This window comes from Stigmatopora nigra, chromosome 9, assembly GCF_051989575.1.
Source record: "Stigmatopora nigra isolate UIUO_SnigA chromosome 9, RoL_Snig_1.1, whole genome shotgun sequence".
Classification (NCBI taxonomy): Eukaryota; Metazoa; Chordata; class Actinopteri; order Syngnathiformes; family Syngnathidae; genus Stigmatopora; species Stigmatopora nigra.
In genome coordinates this window covers 3908304-3933963 of record NC_135516.1, presented here as the reverse complement: position 1 = coordinate 3933963, position 25660 = coordinate 3908304, and the positions used below count along the sequence as shown (strand labels likewise).

Sequence of the window (25660 nt, the reverse complement as noted above, 5' to 3'; positions counted from 1 at the left end):
TCTCACCCATTTTGTTTACCAGTAGGAAATCCGAGCCCAACTTGATTTTCTCACACCGAAACTAAGTGGAAACCCAAGAACGTTAATTGTATTAATATTTTTAGCCCTTTCCTCTTAATGTTTTGGAGTTCTTGTGGTCTCTGGTGCTGCTGTTTTCTTGGATTTTCTTTGATGTGAATACTTTCACTACCTTTTGGAACTCTAACTAAGGTGAGAACCAGCGAGAAGTCTAAAAGAGGGCGGGGAGAAGCTGTGGGAATCATCCCTTGTTTGCATTCATTTCTATTCAAATATATTAAATACGGGGGATTGAAAGGAAAATAAAGAGAAAGCGTGAACATGGGGGATATGATTCCCCTTCATAACCCGTACGAAGACGTTCGCCCACTTTGAAAACAACAACTTCAAGTGTCAAAACTTTTTTGTAGTTGTCTCAATTTTTCTTTAACACGACTCCATCCGTTTCACAGGCATTTATGGGATCAAAATGCCCACTAACTTCACTGTGGTGCCAGTAAATGATGCAGAGAGTAACAGCAACAATGCTTCGGGAACTGGTGGTGACAAACCTAACAGTCTCAACAATATTTTTAGGGATGAAGAAAACTCAGATGGATCTCAATCAGGTAGGAGCTACACGCCGTCGAGTAACTACTGTTTTCGACAGTGGAAAATGTTGGTCATCATGTGCTCTTCCTCGCATTTCCTTGCACTGACACACTAATAAAATCCCCTGCTGTAGCATGCAGGAAGCCTGGAATTTCAAATGCACCATTATTCAACTCGCTTGATCGTGCCGGGAATGTAAATAAAGTAAAGAACTTTTCAATTGAACCCTACATAACTTAGACCGGTATTTCCCAATCCTTTTTTTGAGCTGAGGCACACTTTCTGCATTGAAAAAATCTCAAGGGACGCCACCATCTGAAACTTGTAATTTCAAACTGTCACCTATATTAACAATAGTCATTGTCATCAAAGTATTCTGAGCAGGAATCTCATTTTCTGAACCGATGTATCCTCATTAGGGTCGCGGGGGGTGCTGGAGACTATCCCAGCTGACTCCGGACCAGTGGCGGGGGACACCCCGAATCGATGGCCAGCCGATCGCCGGGCAAGAGGAGACAAACAACCATGCACTCTCACACCCACACTTAGGAGCAATTTAGAGTGTCAAATCAGCCTACCGTGCATGATTTGGGAATGTGGGAAGACACCGGAGCACCTGGAGGAAACCCACGCAGGCACGGCGAGAACACGCAAACTCCACACAGGTTGACCGACCTGGATTTGACATACGAACTTGATCCCGGAACGCATTAAGCTGGTATCTCAATGTATTACTGTATTGCATTTGGGGAGGGAAGCCAACAGATTAGTCAGATTTAAAAAAATATGTATATATATACATATAAATCTGCATTGTTTTGTTTTCATACAAGATTTATTTATTGATATAATCTAATCACTGGTGATCACTGTGCAAAATAAAGTCTTCTCTTGGAATGCTTTAATTAAACACTTACTGGAGTGTCAGAAGTGTGATGACGGTTGCTTTGGACATCTCCGTATTCGTCATGTCCTTGTGATTATGTGATAAGCACATTTAGTCCAAATGGAATTGAACATTGCTGACTGGACATGATGTCATGACTACGTATAAGCAATAACATACCAGCATTTTCAGTTACCTACCTCTATGACCATTATTGTGTTGTAAATGCTGTGCATTCAGCACTTACTAAAAGTATTGGGTTACCATTAGCTTTCTTGTTTTAAAGGCCCCTTAATATTATTCAGTTTTATACTAAGCAACACTGTTAAGATTGGATGTAAATGTTGATATTTGAGGTGGATTAATTGAATTCATCCTCAATTTAATGAGGAAAGATTATTTTAGAATTTTTGGGGGTGAGTAGTGTAAAAAATTAAACCCCATCTCCCGCCTGTGGTTCGGTGGGGTAGCTTCCCCCACGCTCCTGCGACCATTGAGGAGATAAGCAGTACAGATGGTGAATGAATGATAGTGCTGAGCCAATGCCGTAGCGACTAATGCAATACAAATACCATGATTGTCCTTGCGATTCCTGCAATATCAAACATGCGGTACTGGGTCTGCAATATCAGTGTGTGAAATGCAATATCAATAATGGGAAATACGATGCAACATGCAGAGCCATGTACATCAACAAAGCCAGAGAATACAAACATTTTGACTGGTGCCGCAAATGATAACCATCCAATCACAGCAGAGGAGTTGATGGCCATGTCTGCCAGATTGTGTCCAATAAACCTTATCGTTGTTTGTTAATAAAAATAACAGTTCTCTCACTTACTTAATATATTATTATTTAAGGAGTTGATGGCCATGTCTGCCAGATTGTGTCCAATAAACCTTATCGTTGTTTGTTAATAAAAATAACAGTTCTCTCACTTACTTAATATATTATTATTTATTATATTACTACTATTATTATATGTTTTCTTCTGTAATGACAATAGCAACACTAATTCATAGTTTAGCGTAATATTTATACAGCTAAGTTTCTTGACTATTAATAGAATAGTCAGAAGGAGATTTTTTCGTAAAGTAAAATTTAGAAAGAAACCTCTGTAGATAAAAGTTTTAACATTTTCATTCAAATTAATATGCTTTCAACTCTTCTAAAACAAAAAAGGCAGACATTTTACGACTTTGTGGAAAAAACATCCTTAAAAAGTGTACGAGTCGTGCAATCGTCTACTTTGTTGATGTTTGTCTTGTGCATTATAAAAACATTATTAAAAGTCGTCCAAGACAATTGTCATTAGATTGATTTTTCTCCAAACGTGTCTCAACATGCACTGCCGAAGTAGAACTTAAACCCAGACAGACAAGAAGCCGTGGTGATAAATGAATTGGGTGAAAAATGAGATGCCAAAGAAATCATAAAATGTTAATGAAAAAAATTAAAAGTTCAATTTATTGTTGTTTTGAATTCTTAATTTTATGTTTATTAGTTGTGTGTGCACTTCAACACGATGTGCAAGGAAATACAGTAATAATAAAACATTTTTGTTATTTACCATTTCTTTATTTAGCAGTTCAATAAATTGAATTTTATCACTGTCCCTTACCTCAGTAGTTCCCAGTCACTTGGTGCCGCTCTGTCAAAGAAATAAATATTGACATTTTAAACGCTCAAGTGCAGAGATCATAGGCCAATTGCATGCTGCACTTCACGGTTTCCAAATCACAAAGACTCCAATACAATCACTCTGTAAATATAACCAACTCAGTTCAGTGGGAAATTGGCCCAATCTGTCAACACTATTGCACTTTTTAATACTCCAACCTTTTTTTTCCTTCAGATTAGGCAAGCACAAACTTCTATTTTCTTTCTGCTCTTCATCCATGTCCAAGTCGCTGCACATAATTATAATAAAGTTAGATGTCGGTCGAGCTGTTGTTTATAGTACGCGTTTTCTTGATCTCCTCCGAGCTTTGCAACACTTGAAAAGTTGCTGTCATACCGGTTTTTCATCAAAATTAGTGCAGCCTTTTCAATCTTCCCCCCTTTTTTTTGGTGGTCCAAGTGGGATTCTTGCAGCCCCCCTTTTTAAAGTCGTTGCCCACCCCATATGTCGGTGTGTGAGAGGTTTACTGGTCCGTGGTGAGAAAAGGAGACTGATGCCTTACTTTTTTTTGTTGAATTGAATGCTTTATACAAGTATAATAAGATATAAAGCTTTCATCACACAGTGCAAAGATAACCGCAACAAACAATCAGACAAATAAATAATCAATAAACAAATAGTCCAAGTGAAATCAGCAGAGCGGAGTGGCTTTGTTCCATTTGAAGTCTAGAATGAGTTACCTGATTTTGGAGACATTAAGCGCTAAGTTGTTGAAAGCACCACTTCTGAGTTTATGGAATCCACAACAAAAATCAAACACATCGATAATCAATATACAGTAATGATAAATAAATAAATAAATTATAAGAAAAGGATCACTATTGTATTTTGGAAGTGACTCATTCAATATTTAGCGTATACTCACCTTTGAAAAATATTTCTAGATAGTCATGGTGATCCCCAAAGTAAAAATTCAAGAACGGCAATAACCACAGATAGCTGTAGCAAATGTTTCCAAAGGTGGATTATGCGCATGCGCATCTTTTTGGAGTACCGAAACTCCTGATTACCGAATGGACCACACAAACTACTGAAAACAGATTCATGAGCAATATTGTACGCGATTCGGACTGCACAGATTGCGGTACTATATCCGGTTTTTGTGGTACTGGCTCAGCACCAGAATGAATATACAGCATCATAGTATTTCTTATTTATTTTTTTAAAAATCTGATTCTACTGTTGTTCCTGTAATTTCCTTTACAATGTAACAATATCTGTGTTTTACCTGTGAATCCCTCAAGAAGATGACATTCAAAGGGAGTCGCGGCCTTTTATCAACTCGGATGATGACAAGGAACAGTATGATGGAAAAAACATGGCCTTGTTTGAGGTAAGCCTCAAAAAGCAAGTCAAATAAAACTTGCAAATTGTTCTTGCATGACTGCTGGAAAACAATGACATTATACATGGAACTTATCTAATTTAAAATGCAACTTTGGACTTGACCTCAGGCTATAAAGGATTAATGGCCAGTGGTTGTTGCCTGCTTCCTGATATGTTTTACCTAAAATAGACGGAAATGCTCGGGGAATCAATAAACCCTAATCGGTAGTTGAATGGATCCATGATCATTTGTGCACTCTAGAACTCTGACATCTCTTTCTAGGTATAAGAAAAATTCAGGTAAACATTAGCAATCGTATTATGGTTATGATATTATTATTACGTATCTTATTTGGTTCCAGGTATATGAAGTACAAAACTGTACCTAATGTCGATCCTTTTCTGTGCACCTTTGAAGGAAGAAATGGAGAGTAACCCTATGGTGTCATCTCTTCTAAGCAAGCTAGCACATTACACCAACCTCACCCAAGGTGTTCGGGAACATGAAGCGGCTGAAGATGGGATCAGAAAATATGCCATCACGGTATGCATTTTTAATGTAACCTGTTGATTTACAAGGGGGGTGTGACCATTTACAAACACTAATTGCAAAGATGTTGAAGCGTTGTAAAATATAACCACCTATGAAGGAAAGTGTGTGAGGAAAAACAAACCAGAAAAATAAACAGCAGTTGTGACTTTACGTCAGCCGTTATTATGGGAGACGTAATGCCCATGTTTGTCCGCCAGATGGTGGCAAAAGCCCATTCTACCAGAGCCAAAAGCCATCCACATTGCACTACATTTTAGTCGTTACCTGTGCCCTATGTCCCTGTGTGTGAATTTTTTTTTAAAGTTTTTAATCGCTTAATAAGAGGCAGTGCGATCATTAATAAGAGGAGCATTTAGTCGAGCTGGACAGGTATGTAAAGAAAATCTTGAAACATGGATAGTGGTTGTTGTGAGACAACCAGTTAAATTGAATGTTTTTATTGTCATTATATGAGATCGAATAAGAGCGATGAAATAAGAGCCCAGTAGAGCAGCGGTCCTCAACCTTTTTCGAACCGAGGACCAGTAAAGCTCTTTCTATTTTCGATGCATGAACAACACCCACGAGCCAAGCATTATAGCAATTATTTATTTTTATTATAACAACTTTTATCATTTGAAGTAAATGGGCGTATACGTATGCGCGTATAGGTATGCGCGTATAGGTATGCGCGTATAGGTATGCGCGTATAGGTATGCGCGTATAGGTATGCGCGTATAGTTATGCGCGTATAGGTATGCGCGCATAGGTAGGCGCGTATAGGTAGGCGCGTATAGGTAGGCGCGTATAGGTAGGCGCGTATACATGCATATGTATATATTTTTTCATTGGATTATAACCATAATATTTAATAAGCACACTTCTTGATAAGTGTACTTGGATTGTTCTATAGGCACAATAACATGTAGTGTGGTAGTAATAATAGGGGTGATGCTATTTCACGGTTTTGCAGCTATTGTGGCCATGTCTGGTCTACATTATCCGTGATATTCGAGGGATTACTGTAATCAGTTTTTCCAATCCTCACTTGATTGAGTTGTGGATACTGCATAACACCCTAAAACATGCTTTGAAGTTATATACTCGCAGGCATTGGAAGAGTTATTTCTTAGTATCAGATTATGAGGTAAAACAAAATGGCATATCTGACCTCAAATACAAGTAGCTGTTTGTATAAAAAAAAATAATGCATGGTATGTCAAAAAGGTTTTAGGGGCATGTTGGAGACATGAGACAAAAAGAGCTTTGACTGCAAATGCTTACCAATAACTTTGTAGAACACAACAAATATCTTCTTTTTCCTTTTAGTTATTTAAGAACACACTATTTCATTTCTTCCCTCTGAATCCAGTAAATAACTTGTACCATTTCAAAATGCGGTGTCGAAGGAAAAATGGGTTATTGTCAATAAACTGTTGATATTGGTGTTCGGTGTCATTCTAAACTTGAGTTAAAATTCCCCTCTTGCTCAACCTTTCTTTTTAAAATGTAATCGAATATACTAACTGTGACGTTCCAGAACAGCCTCACTCGAGCTTATTTCAAGTTATTGATAGAAAGAGTAGAATTCTAAAGAGCTGTTCTGTTCAGTGGCAAGTTCAGTCATAATCCCGCCTCCCATGGTAGCATTGCTCTTTATTTGGTACACTTGAGCTCTTGGGCTCATAACATCAAAGCAGAGCAGTGCAATGCAAACCAATTGAAGGAAATTAAGTAAAGCACAGCCGCGGCCACTAAACAGGAGATGTCGGACATTTGGAATTCTACAGGAGGGCATTTGCATCATGTTGACAAACAACTGAAAGCCATGGAGAAAGTCCAGAACAACATTATTACTACTCAAAATATGGTACGTACATGTAGGTTTTTATTTGAGAAGTAGAGTTTATGGATTGTGTAGCTTCTGTATTGTACCTGAGGAGTTATGTTGGACATCAAGGCTGTTATGATGTTTCATAACCAGAGAAAGTGTGTTGGTTTCAATAATTACAGGTTTAGAAGAGTGACCTTTATCTCCGCATTCTGACTTTGCATCAAAATGTTATGTTTTTAATATGAGAATATTATCATTGCTGTATTGGTAGGTTTAAGTACAGTTATATGAATATTACACCAATTTTCCTCTGCACTGCATGCGCACTCACACCCATGCCTAGGGGCAATTTTAGAGTGTCCAATCAACCTACCATGTATTTTTTTTGAATGTGGGAGGAAATTGGAGTATCAGGAGAAAACCTACACAGGCCTGGTGAGATTAGGCAAACTCCACACAGGTGGATGTGACCTGACAGGACCCCACAGCTGTGAGGCCGACGCGCTAACCACTCGTGCCACCGGGCCGCCCACATTAGGATGTATTATTGTATTTATTCTGACTTGCATTCCTGATCAGAAAACTGGTATTTAGGTTGATTGTTTTCTGACTTGTTAGTGTTTAAAAGGGCGATACAGTTTGAAGTTTATTAAAGTTAAAAATCATGAGTGCTTTTAATCATTTTATTCTTCTTGAGTGGCACGCTGCCTTCATTTCAATAAACTAGACTCCTTCAAGTTTCTTTCCACGTGTTGTTGCTTATATGACGCTATTAAGATTATTTGATTAAAATGGACCCAACAAAGTTAAAGTAATAATGGTAGACCTTATATTTCTGCCATTGGCCTCTCCCACCTAAATGTCTCTTAGTAAATAGTCTTTTTTTAAAATCTGCTTTCTTATTCCTAGTGTTCTAAATTATTTTATTAGATATGTTTAATGTTTTTGCAATGCCCTTAATTTATCCAATTACTCATTTTCTGAATCACTTTATCTGGAGCCTATCCCAGCTGACTTCGGACCAGCGGCTGGGGACACCCTGAATTGGTGGCCGGCCAATCACGGGGCACAAGTAGACGGACAAACATTCACCATCACACTCATACTTATGGGCAATTTAGAGTCTTCTACCAGAAACCGGAGTACCCGGGAAAAAACCCACGGACATTCGGGAAAAACATGCAAACTCCACAAAGGTGGACCGCCGTGGATTTGAACCCCGGACCCTAGAGCTGAGAGCTCGACATGCTAACCACTCAAGCCCCTGGGCCACCTCTCCCTTAATTTAGATGAATTAATTTTCTCTCAGATTCCCAACTGCTTACTTGCACAGTTGGAACTCTCACCAATATGCAACTCTGCTTTGCAAATTGCTGTTATCCTCCCACGTCTCAAAAACATGCATGGTACGGTAGGCTAATGTACCAAATTCATGCACCCACCATGACCTTTAGAAGATGCGTGGTTTGGAAAATGAATCAAGATCAATTAGTTGGTGGAAAGGCTGTATGAATGAGTAAAGAATTGTACAGCACACCTGACCTGTATGTTTCTTGCTTTTCTAGGTGCCTCAAATGGGAACCTTCATTGGAGTATACCTGCCCTGCATGCAGAACATTCTGGGGGTCATTCTTTTCTTGCGTCTCACCTGGATGGTCGGAACAGCAGGAATCCTTGGCTCCTTCGCCATTGTCTCCATGTGCTGCATCTGTGTGAGTTATTAAAATGTCACGAAAAAAACTGGGATGAGATCAGTTTTTAGGGGAAAAGATGTGTTCAGACATGAAAGAATAAGAGAATCTTGTCAACATACATATACCATTGATTTCACTGGAGTAAATGTTTTTGTTATATTTTTTAATAATATTACAGTAGTGCGGCCCGATGCCTGAGTGGTTAATATGTCGGCATCACAGTTCTGGGGTCAAGGGCTTGATCACTGCTGGGCCCTCACTGTGTGGAGTTTGCATGTTATCCCTGAGCTTCCATGGGTTTTCTCCAGGTATCCCAGTGTCCTCCCACATCCCCAAAACATCCAGTGTAGGCTGTTTGAACCCTCCAAATGTTTGAACCATCTGAGCCAGAATGCAATTCTGAAGGAGAAGACAGCGTATTTCTCAGTGTTTCTCTCAGTATACAGTGGAAACGTACAATATTTCTCCTTTTATAAATTACAAACGCACATTAGTAAAGTACACCATAATGGTTGTCCATCTATATGTGCACTGCCTGGTGACCGTAGTGAGCTGGGATAGGGTCCAGCACACCTTTGACCCTTGTGATTATAAGCTGTGAATATTACAGTAGTTTTATTTAGTTCAATAAAGGGGCAGTAAACTTGAAGTAAAATATATATATATATATATATAAATTGTTGCATTGGGAAGTAAGGCTTGTTATTAACAACCTTGCCAAATGAATGAATAATAAGCATGTGTAACAAGGCTTTAAAAAGGCTTGGCCTTTTAGCTCTAAGACACTGTAGGAATGTCCATGCTGACTGTCAATCAGACCAGGGCGATATGACACATTGTTATCATGATAAAAAAAATTATCAGTCTATCAATAATCATCATGATAACTCACATGTTTTTTTTCTTTTAAATTTGAATCTTCAATCTAATCTAATATGTAACTACCGTATTTTCACGACTATATGGCACACCGCATTTAAAGGCGTGGGGTCAGTAGCGATTGCTATTTCTGTATTTGACATACACAAAAGACGCATCGCATTTAAAGGCGTATCGCTTCGCATTAAACTGGTCTACCACACCGCATTACAGTAAATATATTAAAGGCTCGCTATTACGGTCGTGGCAGGGTCACACACAATCTTGACATGGCGGTTTATTTTTATTGTTAATGTACCCAGGCTGGGAAAAGGTACAAGGAGAGTAGCTTGCTTAAAGCATGCCAATATAAGCAGTCGACGATGAGGTTTTCATCAGCTACCAGCAACTAATATTAGAGCTAAAATCGAGATCGGTTTTACAAAATAAGTACTTTATAAAAAAATCCCGTACAAAAGTTGTAATACGATGTACACAATTTGAAATTTTCAAAAAACGTATAAAATACAGGAAAAACTTACAAATTAACAGGTATGCATTTGTTTTTGCTAAAATCAAGACCAACTGACTAACCAAGATGGTGGTGGCGCTGACAGTATGCCATAAAGACGCCCTAAAAAAAATCTGACAACAAATTCAGACAATAAGAGTTTCTGCCTATAACGCAGTTATTTTAGCACTCACTTGTTTTCAGCACTTACCTTCAATCATATGTATTTAGCAATTTAGAAGTGAATTATCAAAATGAGATTACAGTTTCTCTAAGTAGTCAATTGTTCAAGGAGGCCATACAGAGAAATTGTTTACACTTCACACATAAAGTGAACAATCTGCACTCAACAAGCACCCCACACCACACAGTTTATCCTTTCAGTTTGAAAAGATAAAATGAAATAGAGCTTTCCAGAACGCTCCTCTTGCTACTAGGGCTCAGCACTGAAAAAAGAAGAAAAAAGGTGTTAGGGGTGAAGCTACTTCGCAATTTTTTCGATTATCGCAGCCATGTCTCTTCTACATTAACCGCAATATTTGAGGGATTACTGTAATACAAAAACAGAAGACATTGTTCCCACCTATTATTTCTTATGACAAAAAGCAATTCAAAAGTACTTCAAGACAGATATCTGATCATTAAATGATCACTAAGGTATTTGCAGAAACCATTGTGGATGTTTAACCAATGGGTTTTCCATTTGACCTATGATTTTTAAGTTTAATGAAACAAATCATGGAAATGACTTGACAGGAACTTTAACTGTCTGAGGAGTCATTGTAGTTTTACAGTAAAAACCCCACAATCACTTTGATTGTGTGGTAAATTCCTTCTGGAAGCTTGGAAACAGGCCAGTCAGTTTGTGATCACATTTTAACTTTCATGCACTGAGCAAATATATTATTCCCACTTAGCCTGTATCTTTTTATTTTTTTGCAGACATTGCTCACAGCGATATCCATGAGTGCCATAGCAACAAATGGAGTTGTCCCAGGTACGTTTAGTCAAAATTATGGACCTACTGGTACTGGTATTTGTATTTTCTAAAATAGATTAAATGATGATGGTTTGCTTGCTGTCTTGACCAAAAGAAATACATATATGCTTACTCAACAACTGTCAGAATCCAAAATGGTCTTTTGAGTATCTGAAATTCTAACCAACATGAAGTTTCTTCTAAGCGGGAGGCTCCTACTACATGATCTCCAGATCATTGGGACCAGAGTTTGGTGGTGCAGTTGGACTGTGTTTCTACCTGGGTACCACTTTTGCTGGATCCCTTTACATACTAGGAACCATTGAGATCCTGCTGGTATGTGGCCCACAACAACGGTTACAATGCAAGACTTGAACCGATTGACTCAAACAGTAACCATCTACTTACTCTATTGGCAGACATACATTGTTCCAACAGCAACATTATTTGAGGCCAAAACTGTGGAAGGTGAAGAATCAGCAGCCCTTAACAATACGCGAGTGTATGGAACATGTTGCTTGCTTCTGATGGCTCTTATTGTGTTTGTGGGGGTAAAGTATGTATCCAAATCACACATAACGGTTCTCTAACCCAATTAAACACATAGATTGTTTCTTTTGCTCCTTTGAAGGTATGTAAACAAACTGGCTCTAGTCTTTCTGGCCTGTGTCATGCTCTCAATCATGGCCACCTATGCAGGTGTTATCAAGACACTCATTGAGCCCTCGGAGATCACGTGAGTAATTGGCCATTTTAGCCTCCCACATTCATTGTTTTACAACACTGTCTAAAATACCACTGCCTTAAGATACAAGAGTTAGGTGGTTTCAGGAAACAAGCATTTTTTTGTATTGAGTACCACTTTGTGGTGGCAACTAAGATACTATCATTGATGGTGCTCATTTCCCAGCAATTATGAGTTTGTCAGGAATAATCGGCCATATTAGCCTTCCACATTCATTATTTCGCGACACTGTCTTAAACAATAGTATCTTAAGATACCAGAGTTTGGTGGTTTCCAGAAACAAGCTGTTTTATAACTGAGCACTTCTCTTAACAAAGAGGAGCCTAACTCTTTACCTCTCCAAGTTAGAACTGTGGTGTATAAACAATAACATTTCCAAAATTACATCCAGATAAATTGGCTGCTAACACAGCCTTAAATAAAATAATACTACCACATTTTGGCAAATCCCATAAATGGGCTAACAAATAGTCCACATTTGACATGTGTATATATAGTGTTCTATAAACCTTCAACCAACAGCTATTTTACACCAGCAATGAAGTGACACATGTTGACAAAACAATGTAATCCCAATCACATATTCGATATCTGGAAGGAAAGACTAAACTGAGAAACGGAGAGGATGATTGAAAATACCCTGGAAGATTTTTTTGAGTCACGTAATGTTATATGTTTGATTCTTTTCAAATGAGAAAATTGTGCATAGTCACCAGATATCAAAAGATTAGCGGGACATTACGTGCTACTTTCACACACAGTGACTAGTAGGTCACAAGCTGGTAAGGATGCAGCTAATGTCCTTATGAGCTGAACCACAAAACTGCATTCCGTTGTTGTGAATGCAGAGCTGCCAACTTGTCCGGAATTTCGGGAGTTTGCAAGTAACGCAAACTTTTTTTAAGTAACCATTTTTGAAAAGTACACATTTCCAATTTAAATCTCTCAAAATTCACATCATCGCAACGGCTTGCGCATTTGATTCAACTGTACTGTAAACCAGATGAATTTAGTAACACTTTGTAAATCATCCGAGTTGCAAGTTCTGACAAATGATTATCCTTTTGCGACATAAGCGTGGCAATCGATTGCAGTCTATCGCTTAAACATTTTTGTTTTCGTTTTTTTCACGGATAGCAATTTGGATGAATTTTCTAAAAAGAAACCCAGACACTCGCAGAAGTTTATTGGTTCGTGTTCAACAAAATATCCCATGTTGAAACCATCTTCAAAAGGGCCGACATTTGCACATTGCACAACATGCAAGTGCAACTTCAGCGTGACACATGGTGGTGGAATTACTGACTGTAAAACGCACGCAAAAGGACCCAAACACAATGATAAACTTATTTTCATTGTTCTGTACTTTTTCAATAGTTTGCAAAAACTCAATATTTCAATTAATGTAAAAACATGATAACAGTTTGATTTAAATTGTACTACGTTATTTTTCTAACATTTTATATCGATTTTGCGTGAATCACATTCACTTCCCAAATGGGACAGGCTACTACTGAAATGGGGTCGACGGCGGTCAGGAGCTCGGTGAATGCCGTGTAAATTCCAGTACATTATCCGATTTCCTCCTATGTCTGAAATGCGCTTTAGTGTGTGTCTTCTAGGAAACCGTTCTCTGAAGAACGACGAGTTTGAAGTGTGTGCAAAGACTGAGATGAAGAACAACCAGACTTTAACTACCGATCTCTGGAGACTTTTTTGTAACAGCGAACACCTCAATGCTACCTGTGATGACTATTTCAGTCTGAATAATGTGACAGAGATACCAGCTATACCAGGCCTCTTAAGTGGAGTTGTCAAAGGTGAGCATTATTCCTTCATTTTCTCCCACTTATATGAGGTCATCTACGGCACAGGGCTTCAGCAGGGAAGCTAAAATAGTATGTCTATTCCCATTGAAGATTGTGGTGATTTTATCTTCTGTTGAATCAGACAACCTGTGGGGTGACTATGGTCCAGCTTATACATTAATAGAAAAGAAAAATCAGGATTCTGTACCAGCTCAAGACTCTTCTGGTGATATATATAAACCCTACGTCTTCAGTGATATCACCACCTTCTTCACACTGCTGGTGGGAATATATTTCCCCTCAGTTACAGGTGAATACTCATACTCATATACAACTAATTTTGCAGTGGAATATGTCCCATTGCCTCATTTGCAATTAAAACTGAACTTTATTTTTCTCTTGTTCAATCCAGGTATAATGGCTGGCTCAAACAGATCTGGTGATCTAAGAGATGCACAGCGGTCTATACCAATTGGAACTATAATGGCAATTCTCACCACATCTTTCCTCTGTATCCTCCATAAACATGAATGCTTTGGAAACAGAAACATTTCAAACAAAGGTATTTATTGGAATATATAAACCATGTTTTTTTTTAAATCAGTTGTAAAGAGGATAGACGAGAGTATAAATTGTTATTCTTCTGGATTTTCCAAATGGCTGGGGAAAAAAAGATTGTACACAATATATTTTCAATATTTTCACCTTAACTCCTGTATCAGACATCTCCTGTGTGGTATTGTTTGGCGCATGTATAGAGGGAGTTGTACTGAGGGACAAGTAAGTGGATCCCTATCAACTTTTTCAACAGATGTACAGTAAATAAAGAATCCATGTATTGCCGGTTCCAGGTTTGGGGACTCTGTCAAGAAAAACCCAGTAATTGGTGTGCTGGCCTGGCCATCACCTTGGGTTATTGTAATCGGCTCATTCTTTTCCTGTTGTGGGGCGGGGCTTCAAAGCCTGACTGGAGCCCCCCGACTCTTACAGGCCATTGCTCGTGATGGAATCATTCCATTCTTACAGGTCAGGTTGACACAGTTTGGTTTTAAACAGCTGTCAAAATGCATATTGTTGTGAGTAAAGCATGAGGAGTACCATAATTATCTAATATTTCAGTCTACATATAATCAATCATAAGTAACTAACAGTTTTATTGAGGAATATAGAGCTATACATTCGGAAACTTTAGAGCAACTTAAACATTTAAATAGATGATAAATATTAACAAGTTTAACTTTGAGATTTGAATGGTCTGGGTGATGTTGCTATGTTTCAAATTAAAGTTCTCTCTTCTGTTCTTTTGTTTCTTAGATTTTTGGTCATGGCAAAGCCAATGGAGAGCCCACCTGGGCTTTGTTGCTAACAGTTGGTATCTGTGAAATAGGAATACTCATTGCTTCGCTGGATGCTGTTGCTCCCATTCTCTCCATGTACGTATGACATGTTGACAGCTTGTTAATAATAATCAGACATAGGCTTTGTCATCATCTTTGACTTGACAAAAGCCTAATTGTCATCATACCCAGAAACTGCGTATGACAAAATTGGTAAAATAGGTTAGAAACCCATCAGCACATTTTAGCTAGTCAGAGCTCAAAGTTATAACGTTTCCTGATTACCTGTGGCAAGGAGGAAAACTCCCTTTATATAGGACAGGCACAATGGTGCAAGCAAATTAAAAAAAAAAAAAACGATTTCTAATCTCCCGCAAAAATTGTTTTGATAGCGAAGATTAGACCAGTGGATCAGATATGAGATGATTGTATCGTCTATTTAAGGGAAAGTGAGTTGCTAAAACTGGGATGTGTGTAAACTGAGTTCATGTAGACAACTCTGCCTGAGATAAGAGAGACACACAAAAGTAATTGTGAGACAGGAAAAAGAAATCTTTATCCCATTTTGGTGTCCTAAAAATACCAAATTACTTGTCTTGGAGAAGTAATTGGAACATTTTTGATATCTCATTTTCCCATGTCTTTTTCTCCGAGCAGTGCAGTATGCTACGTCACATTTTCCATAATGTTGGTCTTCTGTATTTGAAGAGTAAAACTTTACAAGGTTTTGATGAAAAAATAAGGTCAGATTTTGATCTAGCACCCAAAAACTACAAAGGAATAAGTGTTTGCATTAATGAAACATTTGCCTCTTGTAAGGAAAAAAAATGCAAGATCAAGTTTGTCGAGAGACAACAAAATATTGGACGGGTGACCTAAAATCTTAACTTAGAGCCTTGCCACTTTTATTATCAAATGCTATCAAATAAACTGTGTCAAATATCATTAGCAGGGAGAATCATGCTATAACACACCAAGGATTGTTAAATGAAACTAAGGATGTTTGATTACGCAGGATATGGATTTTTTGGAGACTGTGCATTGTTTTAAGAAGAAAAATGAGATACAGGTTTTAGTTAAAATTGAAGAACTAGGACAAATGTTATATTATAAAATTTAGAGCCATGCCAAAAATATATTACTGTCTGGCGTGTAATCCACCTTTTGTCCACATCCAAGAGTTAGAATTGAATGGCTGAGTGAATGTTTGAAGTCCATCATAAAATGCTTGTTTCGGTCTTATCACTATTGGATAGCTTCAGTAATTGATAAGCATGCAGTCTTTTATCTTAAAACCAGTATATATTCCAAATTTAGTAAAGCGTATTGAAGAAAAGTTACACACACCTACACAAACCTTTTGGTCACATTTTTTCATTTCTTAATTATTTTTATTGCATATCCACAGGTTTTTTCTCATGTGCTATTTGTTTGTAAACCTGGCCTGTGCAGTCCAGACTTTACTTCGAACTCCCAACTGGAGACCTCGCTTCAAATTCTATCACTGGTGAGGACATTTCTTTGCTTCTCATATTAGTTTAATCACTTGGATACAAATACATTAAATTCCCAAATCTTTAATCTATGAAAGAATATAATATAAATATAAAATAACATTGTTCTAATGGTTCTTTGTGTGTCCTAGGACCTTATCTTTCTTGGGGATGAGTTTGTGTTTGTCACTCATGTTTATCTCCTCCTGGTATTATGCCCTGGTTGCCATGGTGATTGCTGGCGTCATATACAAGTACATTGAGTTCAGAGGGTGAGTTTTATGAATCATATTAACCCATGTTTAAAAGTTTATCTCATTGTGTAGTTATCTGTCACCACTAGTCTCCCTTTCCTCCATGTGCAAACAGAAACAGATATTCATGTGAAATGTTTATATAATGCAAAAATAGTATCTACAGAACACTCTTGCTGTATTTAGAGGTGTAATAACGCCTGTCACAACACATGCTCTGAAATAATTTCTCTCAATGAACCAACATTTATGCTTAGTAGGATGGATAGATGTGAAATTAAGCACCTGTGCACAGGGCAGAAAAGGAGTGGGGAGACGGTCTTCGAGGTCTCTCCTTAAATGCAGCACGTTATGCTCTAACTCATCTCGAGGAAGCACCGCTACACACTAAGAACTGGAGGTGAGTTGTGTATTTCAGTGGCAGGTCATGCTTCTGGATCTTAGTCTTAATCTTATTTTGACTTAATCAAACTCTTAAAACCGCTACTATAATATTATTCTGTTAAAAACTGTCAATACCATAGTACACAACCTTGTCACCTACATCATTTGAACTGATTTAGAATCAGCATTTATTGAAGGACATGATAAATACATAAAACGGAGGTGTTATAAGGCCGTCTAGGTGCATTTCTTTAACGTCTGCTGTGGCCACTCTGATTGTGATAAGTTCATAGCGTCCATAGTATTTCATTCATATACAGCCTTTGTAGAATGACAAAATGATGTGAATTAAGGCATATTCACTCCAGGAAAGTGCATAGTTCGTCTTTGGTCCAAACTAAGATACAATGTATGCTTTCAGTGTGAGGATGTACCTTTTCATGTTGGAATTTTTGCAAAGTCGCAGGATCTGACAAGAAAACCACACATAGGCAAATATTGTTTTGTCATTGTACAATGCAGTCTGAGTGGGATAACACAGTAAAATACAGAGGTAAAAAAAAAGACAACGTGCTGCACTAGTGCTCCTCTTTATCCTAATACTACACATCTTAATTGAATTGGGATATTAATGTTTTTTTTCCTGCATAGCTTTCATGTTGGCGTTTGCCCTGATATTAAGTAAAAATTCCGTCTCATGTTAGTCAATGTTTTGCTAAGCACAAACAATGATGCGAACTAAACAACATTTCCCATAATTCATGTGGCTATTGAAGTGTGCCAAGTGAGAAAAGGTGTGCTATTATCGATTTGGTCTGAATCACGGTGCGATCACTGTCAGATATATATTGTGAAATGCATCTTGATTTGCTTGGAAGTGAACAGAGACCATTTCCTTCGGCGAAGTCTCGGACAATAAACATTTTGATAAGATTTTATAAATATAAACTGCAATTTCACTACTCATACACCACAAAGAACAGGGACTCTTATGCGGCGTGAACTCTAGTTACAGGCCAACGTGCAGTAGACAAAAAACATGCTGAGGAACAACTAATTAATTATCAGGGTTTAGCAATAGAGCAGCTAACCAAGAACATGAAAATGAAAGGACTATAACAGCCAAACTGAGGTAATTCCGAGATGCAGGACAACACCGAGCTTACACACTAAAATATCCAAGTGAAGTCTGCTGTGTATTTTATCTGTACTTATGAATGCCCATGAAGCACACAGATTTACAGAACCTCTTAGGTGCTCCATTATATGATAGTTATTGTGATAATTATTGATATCGAATGATAATTGTTTTTAACATGATAACAATTTTTTTCTAAGTTACGCACCATGTACTTTTTGGGTTTGGTCTGAAACAAATGAGAAAATGTGAATACACATTACATTTTAACTGGATAAACATAAGATGACACGAACATTTTTCATGAAAACCTTTTTTTTCCATGCCATCAGGCCCCAGGTATTAGTATTGTGCAAGTTGGATTTGCACCTGGCGTTGAAACATCCACGCCTCCTGTCCTTCACTACACAGCTCAAAGCAGGCAAAGGGCTTACCATTATCTGTTCTGTACTGGAAGGAACTTACATGACTCGAGGATCTGATGCAAAGATTGGAGAGCAGGTATGACTATTTCTGGGTTCAGTTTGCATTACTTCACAGCTCTAATTGATGAAGAGAAATAGACAAAATTTCGATGAATGACAAGTATTTCAAGGGTCTGTTGAATAATCCACATTGAAGTAAGGCAACTGCTGGTAAAAGTGGCCCTAAGGTCCAATGAACCATCTATGGAGATCTATCTTTACGGAATTAATTGAGTTTCTCTAATAGCAAATGAAATGGATAAATATGGACCACTATAGAGACTGCTTTAAAAATGAACGTGTAACACTTCAAAATGTCATGTTTGTTATGATTTCTCACATCAACATGTTCTTTGGATCACAATTCATCTGCAGAACCTAAAAGCAGCCATGGCTGCAGAAAAGACTAAAGGTTTCTCCCACGTAGTCGTGTCCTCCAACCTGCGGGATGGCTTTTCTCTGCTCATCCAGTCAGCTGGGCTGGGAGGAATGAAGCACAATGCCGTTCTGATGGCTTGGCCAGCAGGTTGGAAGGAGGCCAGAGACTTTTCTTCGAAAAGGAACTTTATCGGTGAGCTAAAAGTAATGAATACATTTTGTGTTTTTTAATCCACTTCAACCAAAACGCCCGTCTTTTACGTTAGAGACCGTGAGGGAGACAACAGAAGCCCATCTGGCTCTGCTGGTTGCTAAGAACATCGACCACTTTCCAAGTAACCAAGACCGACTGAAGGAAGGGACCATTGATGTGTGGTGGATTGTGCATGATGGTGGACTGCTAATGCTGCTGCCATTTTTAATCAGTCAACATAAGGTTTGGATCTATTGTTCTGGATACAAGCTGTATAAAAATCAGTGCATGATGGAGCAATGTATAACTACTTAAAACTCCATGCTTCACTGACTACAATTATGTGTGTGTGACATCTGTGGTCAAGTGTGTGAGCTGTCAATGTTACATTCATTTAAGATTACTGTCCCCTGGTATGAAGGACTTCTACAAATTCAGAATAAAATCTTCAATTATGAATTCAATTTATTTTGTCTTCTGAAGGTATGGAGGAAGTGTAAAATGCGCATCTTCACAGTGGCTCAAATGGATGACAATTCCATTCAGATGAAGAAAGATCTCCAGATGTTTTTGTACCATTTACGTCTAAATGCAGTGGTGGAGGTGGTTGAAATGGTGGGTAGATTTTCATACATATATTACCTGATTTATCAAATTACATGTTTGTCAAAATTAATTATATTTATCACCCTAGCACGACAGTGATATTTCAGCTTTCACATATGAAAAGACACTGGTGATGGAGCAAAGATCTCAAATGCTCAAACAAATGCAGCTATCACGCACAGAACGGGAGAGAGAGGTACACTGACCCCTAAAAAAATGTATAAAAAAATGAAATAAAAAAAATAAAAAGCCATGCACATTTTTTTTAACCCTTTTCATTTTTAGGCCCAATTGATCCATGATCGGAATACAGCGTCACATTCCACAAAGGAAGAAAAAACTTTAACAAATAAACCGGATCATGTCCACATGACCTGGACAAAAGACAAAGGGATTCATGAAAGAAATAAACATCGGGAAGCAATGGGTGTAAAAGACATGTTCAACATGAAACCGTGAGTATATTCTCATTATACTTTATTCACAATTGCATTTAAAAGAAAAAAAATCAAATTTTATATTTGTTTATATTTTTCACATTCTTTTATGTTGCAGATCAATAGTTTTTAATACCACACATTCCCTTTTTAGTTCAAAAAGGATTTCTTTCTGCATTCAAAGTCAAAAGCCTTTACTGTCATTCTTTAGCAGCTGCTTATAACAAAATTAATGGGGCTATTATTTTAGTCAATTTAAAACGTTTTCTCATTTTCGATACACACCCTTAGCTTATTTTGTTATTTGAAATGTTTATTTCAAATGTAGGTCTTTTATTTAATTCATTTCCCATGATTGATGGTTGACTTAAAAGCAGACATCTCAACATCAATAAAATAATCTGACAATTTAGAGAAGACACGTTACAATGTCAGTTCAATAATGTTGTCTTTTTCTTACCCTTATAGTGAGTGGGAGAATCTGTAAGTTATTTTGCATTTTATATTGCCTTCTTGACATGAGCATGTCTTCTGTGTATGCATGCGCATGACAATCAACGTGTTAAAGTGCATGATATATAGATTTGTAAAAATACATCCACTGCTGCAGAACATGAGAAAAAAATTGGCAAATTCATTGAGCCTATAATTTAGACACATCACAAAACCACACTAACATTTCCCAGATTGCAAACATGTTTAACAAAGTGGATGTTATTAAGACTGATTTACACTTTTGATTGATTACACTGCTAACTGCATGTGTGTTTCTAAGATCTTAGATCTATTTTTGTATGACAGACAAATATTTGCTTAATAAGAGCATCAATGAACTTTTTTTAACATACTGTACTGAAATTTGGAGGCATCGTTTAAAACAGAATGTGTTTAACATTGTTGCAAAATTAACAATTTCGTTCATACCATTAAGATGATTAACATGAAAATGAACAAATACAACATACATTTTACAGAGTAAATTATCATATTCAGAAGACCCATTGTCTATTCACATCTAAACTATCAATAAGACGTGTTGCAGTTTTGTACGATGATGCTGTTAAAAAAAAGAGCAGTTTGGAAGTAATTTTTTTCTCCTACTACTTCATTCATCACAAAGATCATCACCCAAACTGTGAATGGTGAATTATCATAGTCAGAAGACCCATTGTCTATTCACACCCAAGCTATCAATAAGACATGGGTATTATATGAGGATGATGATTTAAAAAATAAAATTAAAAAAGAGCAGTTTAGAAGTATTTTTTTCTTCTGCTACTTCATTCATCAAAAAGATCATCACCAAAACAGTGAACATAAGACTTGTCTTGTTATATTGGCTAATTTTGAAAAAAAAGTGCATATATCAGCAAGCTAATATATAGTTAGAAATTCATCAGCAAGATCAACACACAAACAGTAAACATAACAGCTATCCTTTTACAGGGTGACCTAAAGAAGGAAGCTCCAAAATTTTGATTGGATGCGTATCATTTCTTGACTGAAAAATGAGAAAATCCGGGCTGAAACTCGAAACCATAATAATAATATATATATTTTTTTTGATAGGGGGGACCCTACTTTGCGATTTTCCGATTATCGCGGCCATGCCCGTCCACATTTACCGCAATTTTCGAGGGATTACTGAAAAGGCCGATAGCTGATGTGGAAAGTCCATACTATGTAGGCTGGCTGACATATAGGTCGACCTTTATTGTGAACGCATATTGGTATAAAACCTGTGGTAGATTGGTGGTGTGAGCGCCCGACTGCCATTGTGGTTGGTTGGGGTCCCGGTTAGATTCCCACTTGGCTGAATTTTTTTATGAATGGCATCGGGTTCAAAAAATACCCGTGCCAAATTTATCATGTGGATTGACTGATTGACAGACTGTAGTCATATACTACCTTTGCAGGGACCTGAAAAGTAATGCAACTTCATTCATGGGTTGAATAAAGTAATTAGGCCTTTTACAAGAAAAAACACTAATCAATTTTAAATAAAAACAATGCACTTTGACAATATTGCAGAAAATTATTACAGTACTACCTACAGTACATCCACACTTATAAACACATTGTTATTCCTGACATTATTCATTACGTGTCATTTTATTGATATTAGCATGGAACCAATAATGTTTCGGGTTCAGGCAATGTACTACTTTACTTCTCCATGGTAGATGTTAGGAAAGGGAGTCCTTGAGTCATGACAAGCCTCATTCCTATGCTGGCGACATGGCACAAAATTCTGCTAAAGTAGTATTTTTACTATCTAAGTTGAAAATAGTCTCCAAAATGCTATAATAATAGATTTAAAAAAGAAACAAGAATATTTTTATTTTTAATGTTGCACTTACCATTACTGCTGAAAGGTAAATAGAGAGTTATGGTAGTCAATGGTTTCTTTGTACCCAAAAGCACGAGACATTTTGACTCCAACGAAAAAGAAACCAAAAGCCCCTCATTCTTCCTCTCTTACTCCAGTTAGACACGTGGTGGGTTTAGAGAGCCCCAGAAAACACAAAACTCAACATCAACATTGCAACCTGAAGCATATATGCAACCCTATTCGTGAATTAATTGTCCTAATATTTACATCACATGAACCGGAGGTTTTGCAGACTTCGACTTTTGGTCACATATAGTCTATTTCAACACAAAAAGTTTTTGGGGAAACAACTGAGGTGGGTTTAATGTGGCAGTTTAACTTTGGTTTGAACGCAATATGTCTTTACTGATGTTCGTTCGTGACTGCTTTCTCCTCTGTTAAGCTAAATTCCTACTGTAATTGCTCTTCTTTAGCTAGAAGATCCACATAATTTCTTTAGGACCATAATGTGAAATAAGTCAGGTCTTTAAAGGCAAACATCCTCGGTGCTCAAACACATACAAGCTCAAACTTTGGCATTGGAGTCCAAAAGGCAGACAAGACAAGGGCGTCGTAAAGTCAAAATGCCGTAGGTCGAGGACATCGTAACCTGGGACTCTCTGTAGTTTAAGACATTCCTCTTGTGAACATGTATCAATGATGATGGATATTGTCTCATCATGTTCATGTTAATTGAATATAGCAACCAGTCAAATGTAAGAAGGATGCACACAGCTGTGAAGCTCAATGAGGTGGTGGTCAAGAAATCCCAAGATTCACAACTTGTGTTGCTCAACATGCCAGGCCCCCCAAAGAAGATGGAAGGCGATGAGAACTGTATCCTTTTTATTACATGTTTATTTTTTACAGGCTAAAGGCCTTTTAAGTCGACACTCAGGATATTGTTCTTCATGTGGACAATAAATTTGAAGTCCTACTTTGCCAATATTCATGAACTGATCCTCTTGAAACTTGATACCTAAGTAGAATATGCCAGTATCTACCAATCCTCATAGCCCAATTTTTTTATTTGGATTTTTTTTGTATCATGCATCTGATTAATTCATTGCTGATTTATTGTCTCTTTAGAATCCGTGTTGGTAAGTACTTAAGAGGACAGTGTAAATGATAAAATGTTGCCTGTAGGTGACATGCTAGTCAACAGAGGGCGGCCTACAACTTGTAATTGCACATGTCTTTGTGGTATTTTAATTTTATGGTGAATAATTCAGGAAAAAAGAATAGCAATAGGGCAAAAAAAGTAGTAGCTCACACTAAAAACTTTGTGTAATTATAATAATAAAAATCCAGCAATTGTTTTCTTTAAAAAAAAATGTAAAAACCTAAGCAACGATGCGTACCTACACCAAAAGTTCTTCTGATCAAAGATATACATTCAGGCTTCAATAACACCCTTTATGTCAATATAGTTGATGCAATTTTTGTCATAGATTAAGTTCTGCTATACTGAAAAATATTATAGATATTTTGTCTTTATGTATATTGGTGTGTTCCTCAAATGGCTGTCTACTAGATATGGAGTTTCTAGAAGTTCTAATGGAAGGACTAGATCGTGTGTTATTGGTTCGTGGAGGAGGACGCGAGGTCATCACCATATACTCTTAGAGCCAAATCAATCCAGAACTTGGGCCACATTGGAAGAAGTAAAGTGGAGTCATGGAGTGAATATACTCGACATGGACCATTTTCGTAGACACTCCTGCCTTAAAATTGCCTGAAATTTAAAGCAAAAAAGTCTGACCAATGGCACTTTCACACCTGTAGATTGTTTTGTTTCGATTCAGAGGCCAAATCAATTGAATTGTCTTGTTTTCATTTGCAAGCTCAAATCTTATTTTGAAAACTGCATTTGAAGTTTCTCCTGCCTTCTTTTAATGACCTTCTACGAGATATCAATTCCGTAGATTTCCGTCCTTCAATTCCTCCTACTTTACCCAGATGACAGGCATGGTGGAAATATGAGCTTTTATAATTAGTTCCCTTTTATTGTTAACTCCTGTATCAATTACATTAAGAAAGGGTGTTTCCATTGAGCTAATTCAGAGCTGCCAACCTCTGTTCACCCCATTTCAGGAGTAAACTTGTCCCATTTCCAGTTTATCCGGAGTGAATGCGATGCACGGAAAATCAATATGCGCTGAAGTTGCTCAAAAGGAATCATCCGCCAGAACTTGTAACTCGGATTCAAAATGCTCTTGTGTTACCGAATTCTTCCAGTTTACGGTGCAGTTGAATCAAGATTGTAGAATCCGGTGGTGTCAATTTCGAGGCATTTAAATGGAAAATTTGGTACTTTTCCAAAATGGTTGCTTCAAAAAAATTTAAGTGACGATCTTTGGGGATTTCCTGAGTTTAGGGAGGTTGTCCGGAGTCCTGAAGTTTGGCTTACATTTCTGGGAAAACTCCTGAAATTCCGTATGATCCCCTTTGGCATCTAACATATCACTTATGCCCAAATGAAGCAATCCATAGGTTTGTTTCTGAAGAAACAACAGGTGTGAATTTGCCTTAAGTGATATCAGCCCATCATCTCCATGCATTTCTCAGAAAATCTTGAACCATGTATGCTGTAATATATCAGCTAGTCCATGAACTGCAATCCACATCATTATACCCCATGTGGCAAGAGAAGACACTAAGTACTATTTGCTAACTATTTTATTGTTGTATAAAAAAAATCACTGACAGATAAGTCCTTTGTTGCCAGGAATGACTGATGATGAACTAATCATTGTTTCTGAAGTGACAAAAATCCTAGCTTTATTTTGATATGGGACAAAATTAATGGATTGCATTTATTGCCATGCTTTTTCAGTATTTTGTTAATTGATCATGTATCTATTGTAAATATTGTGATTAATCATCTAATAAGGGAAATACGGTAAGTTCTAGTAAAATGAAGTTGTCCTGTTTATAAATTTGGAGCATTGAAAATGTATTATTATTTTTGTATTTGTTATTTTCTGTGACTTCAAATCAATGTGCAATTTGAGAGACTTTCCTTATGCATTATTGTCTGTTATCGGTTTTGATCATATTAATGGTGTTCAATGTGCCAATCAGAACGTCAAGGATTAGTCTGGTTTAAGATAGCTTGTTTTAGAATATTAACAGCAAGTA

General features: G+C 37.3%; 1 protein-coding gene across 2 annotated transcripts; it reads left to right on the top strand.

Moving 5' to 3' along the window:
- Positions 1–25333, top strand: LOC144201458 (solute carrier family 12 member 7-like). Of its 2 annotated transcripts, XM_077724112.1 has the most exons (27): positions 1–210; positions 471–626; positions 4422–4510; positions 4922–5047; positions 8435–8581; positions 10875–10929; positions 11117–11247; positions 11331–11467; positions 11543–11647; positions 13265–13476; positions 13607–13774; positions 13877–13975; positions 14187–14244; positions 14316–14490; positions 14779–14897; positions 16210–16308; positions 16447–16566; positions 16844–16948; positions 18403–18571; positions 18910–19105; positions 19179–19348; positions 19589–19720; positions 19800–19907; positions 19997–20166; positions 20617–20631; positions 23223–23356; positions 24054–25333. In XM_077724112.1, the coding sequence occupies exons 2-27, from the start codon at positions 488–490 to the stop codon at positions 24143–24145; spliced, it is 3270 nt and encodes a 1089-aa protein (XP_077580238.1). In that variant the 5' UTR covers positions 1–210; positions 471–487; the 3' UTR covers positions 24146–25333. The 2 variants fall into 2 exon arrangements, with proteins under 2 accessions (XP_077580238.1, XP_077580239.1); XM_077724113.1 differs by lacking the exon at positions 20617–20631.
- Positions 25334–25660: the final 327 nt, after the last annotated feature.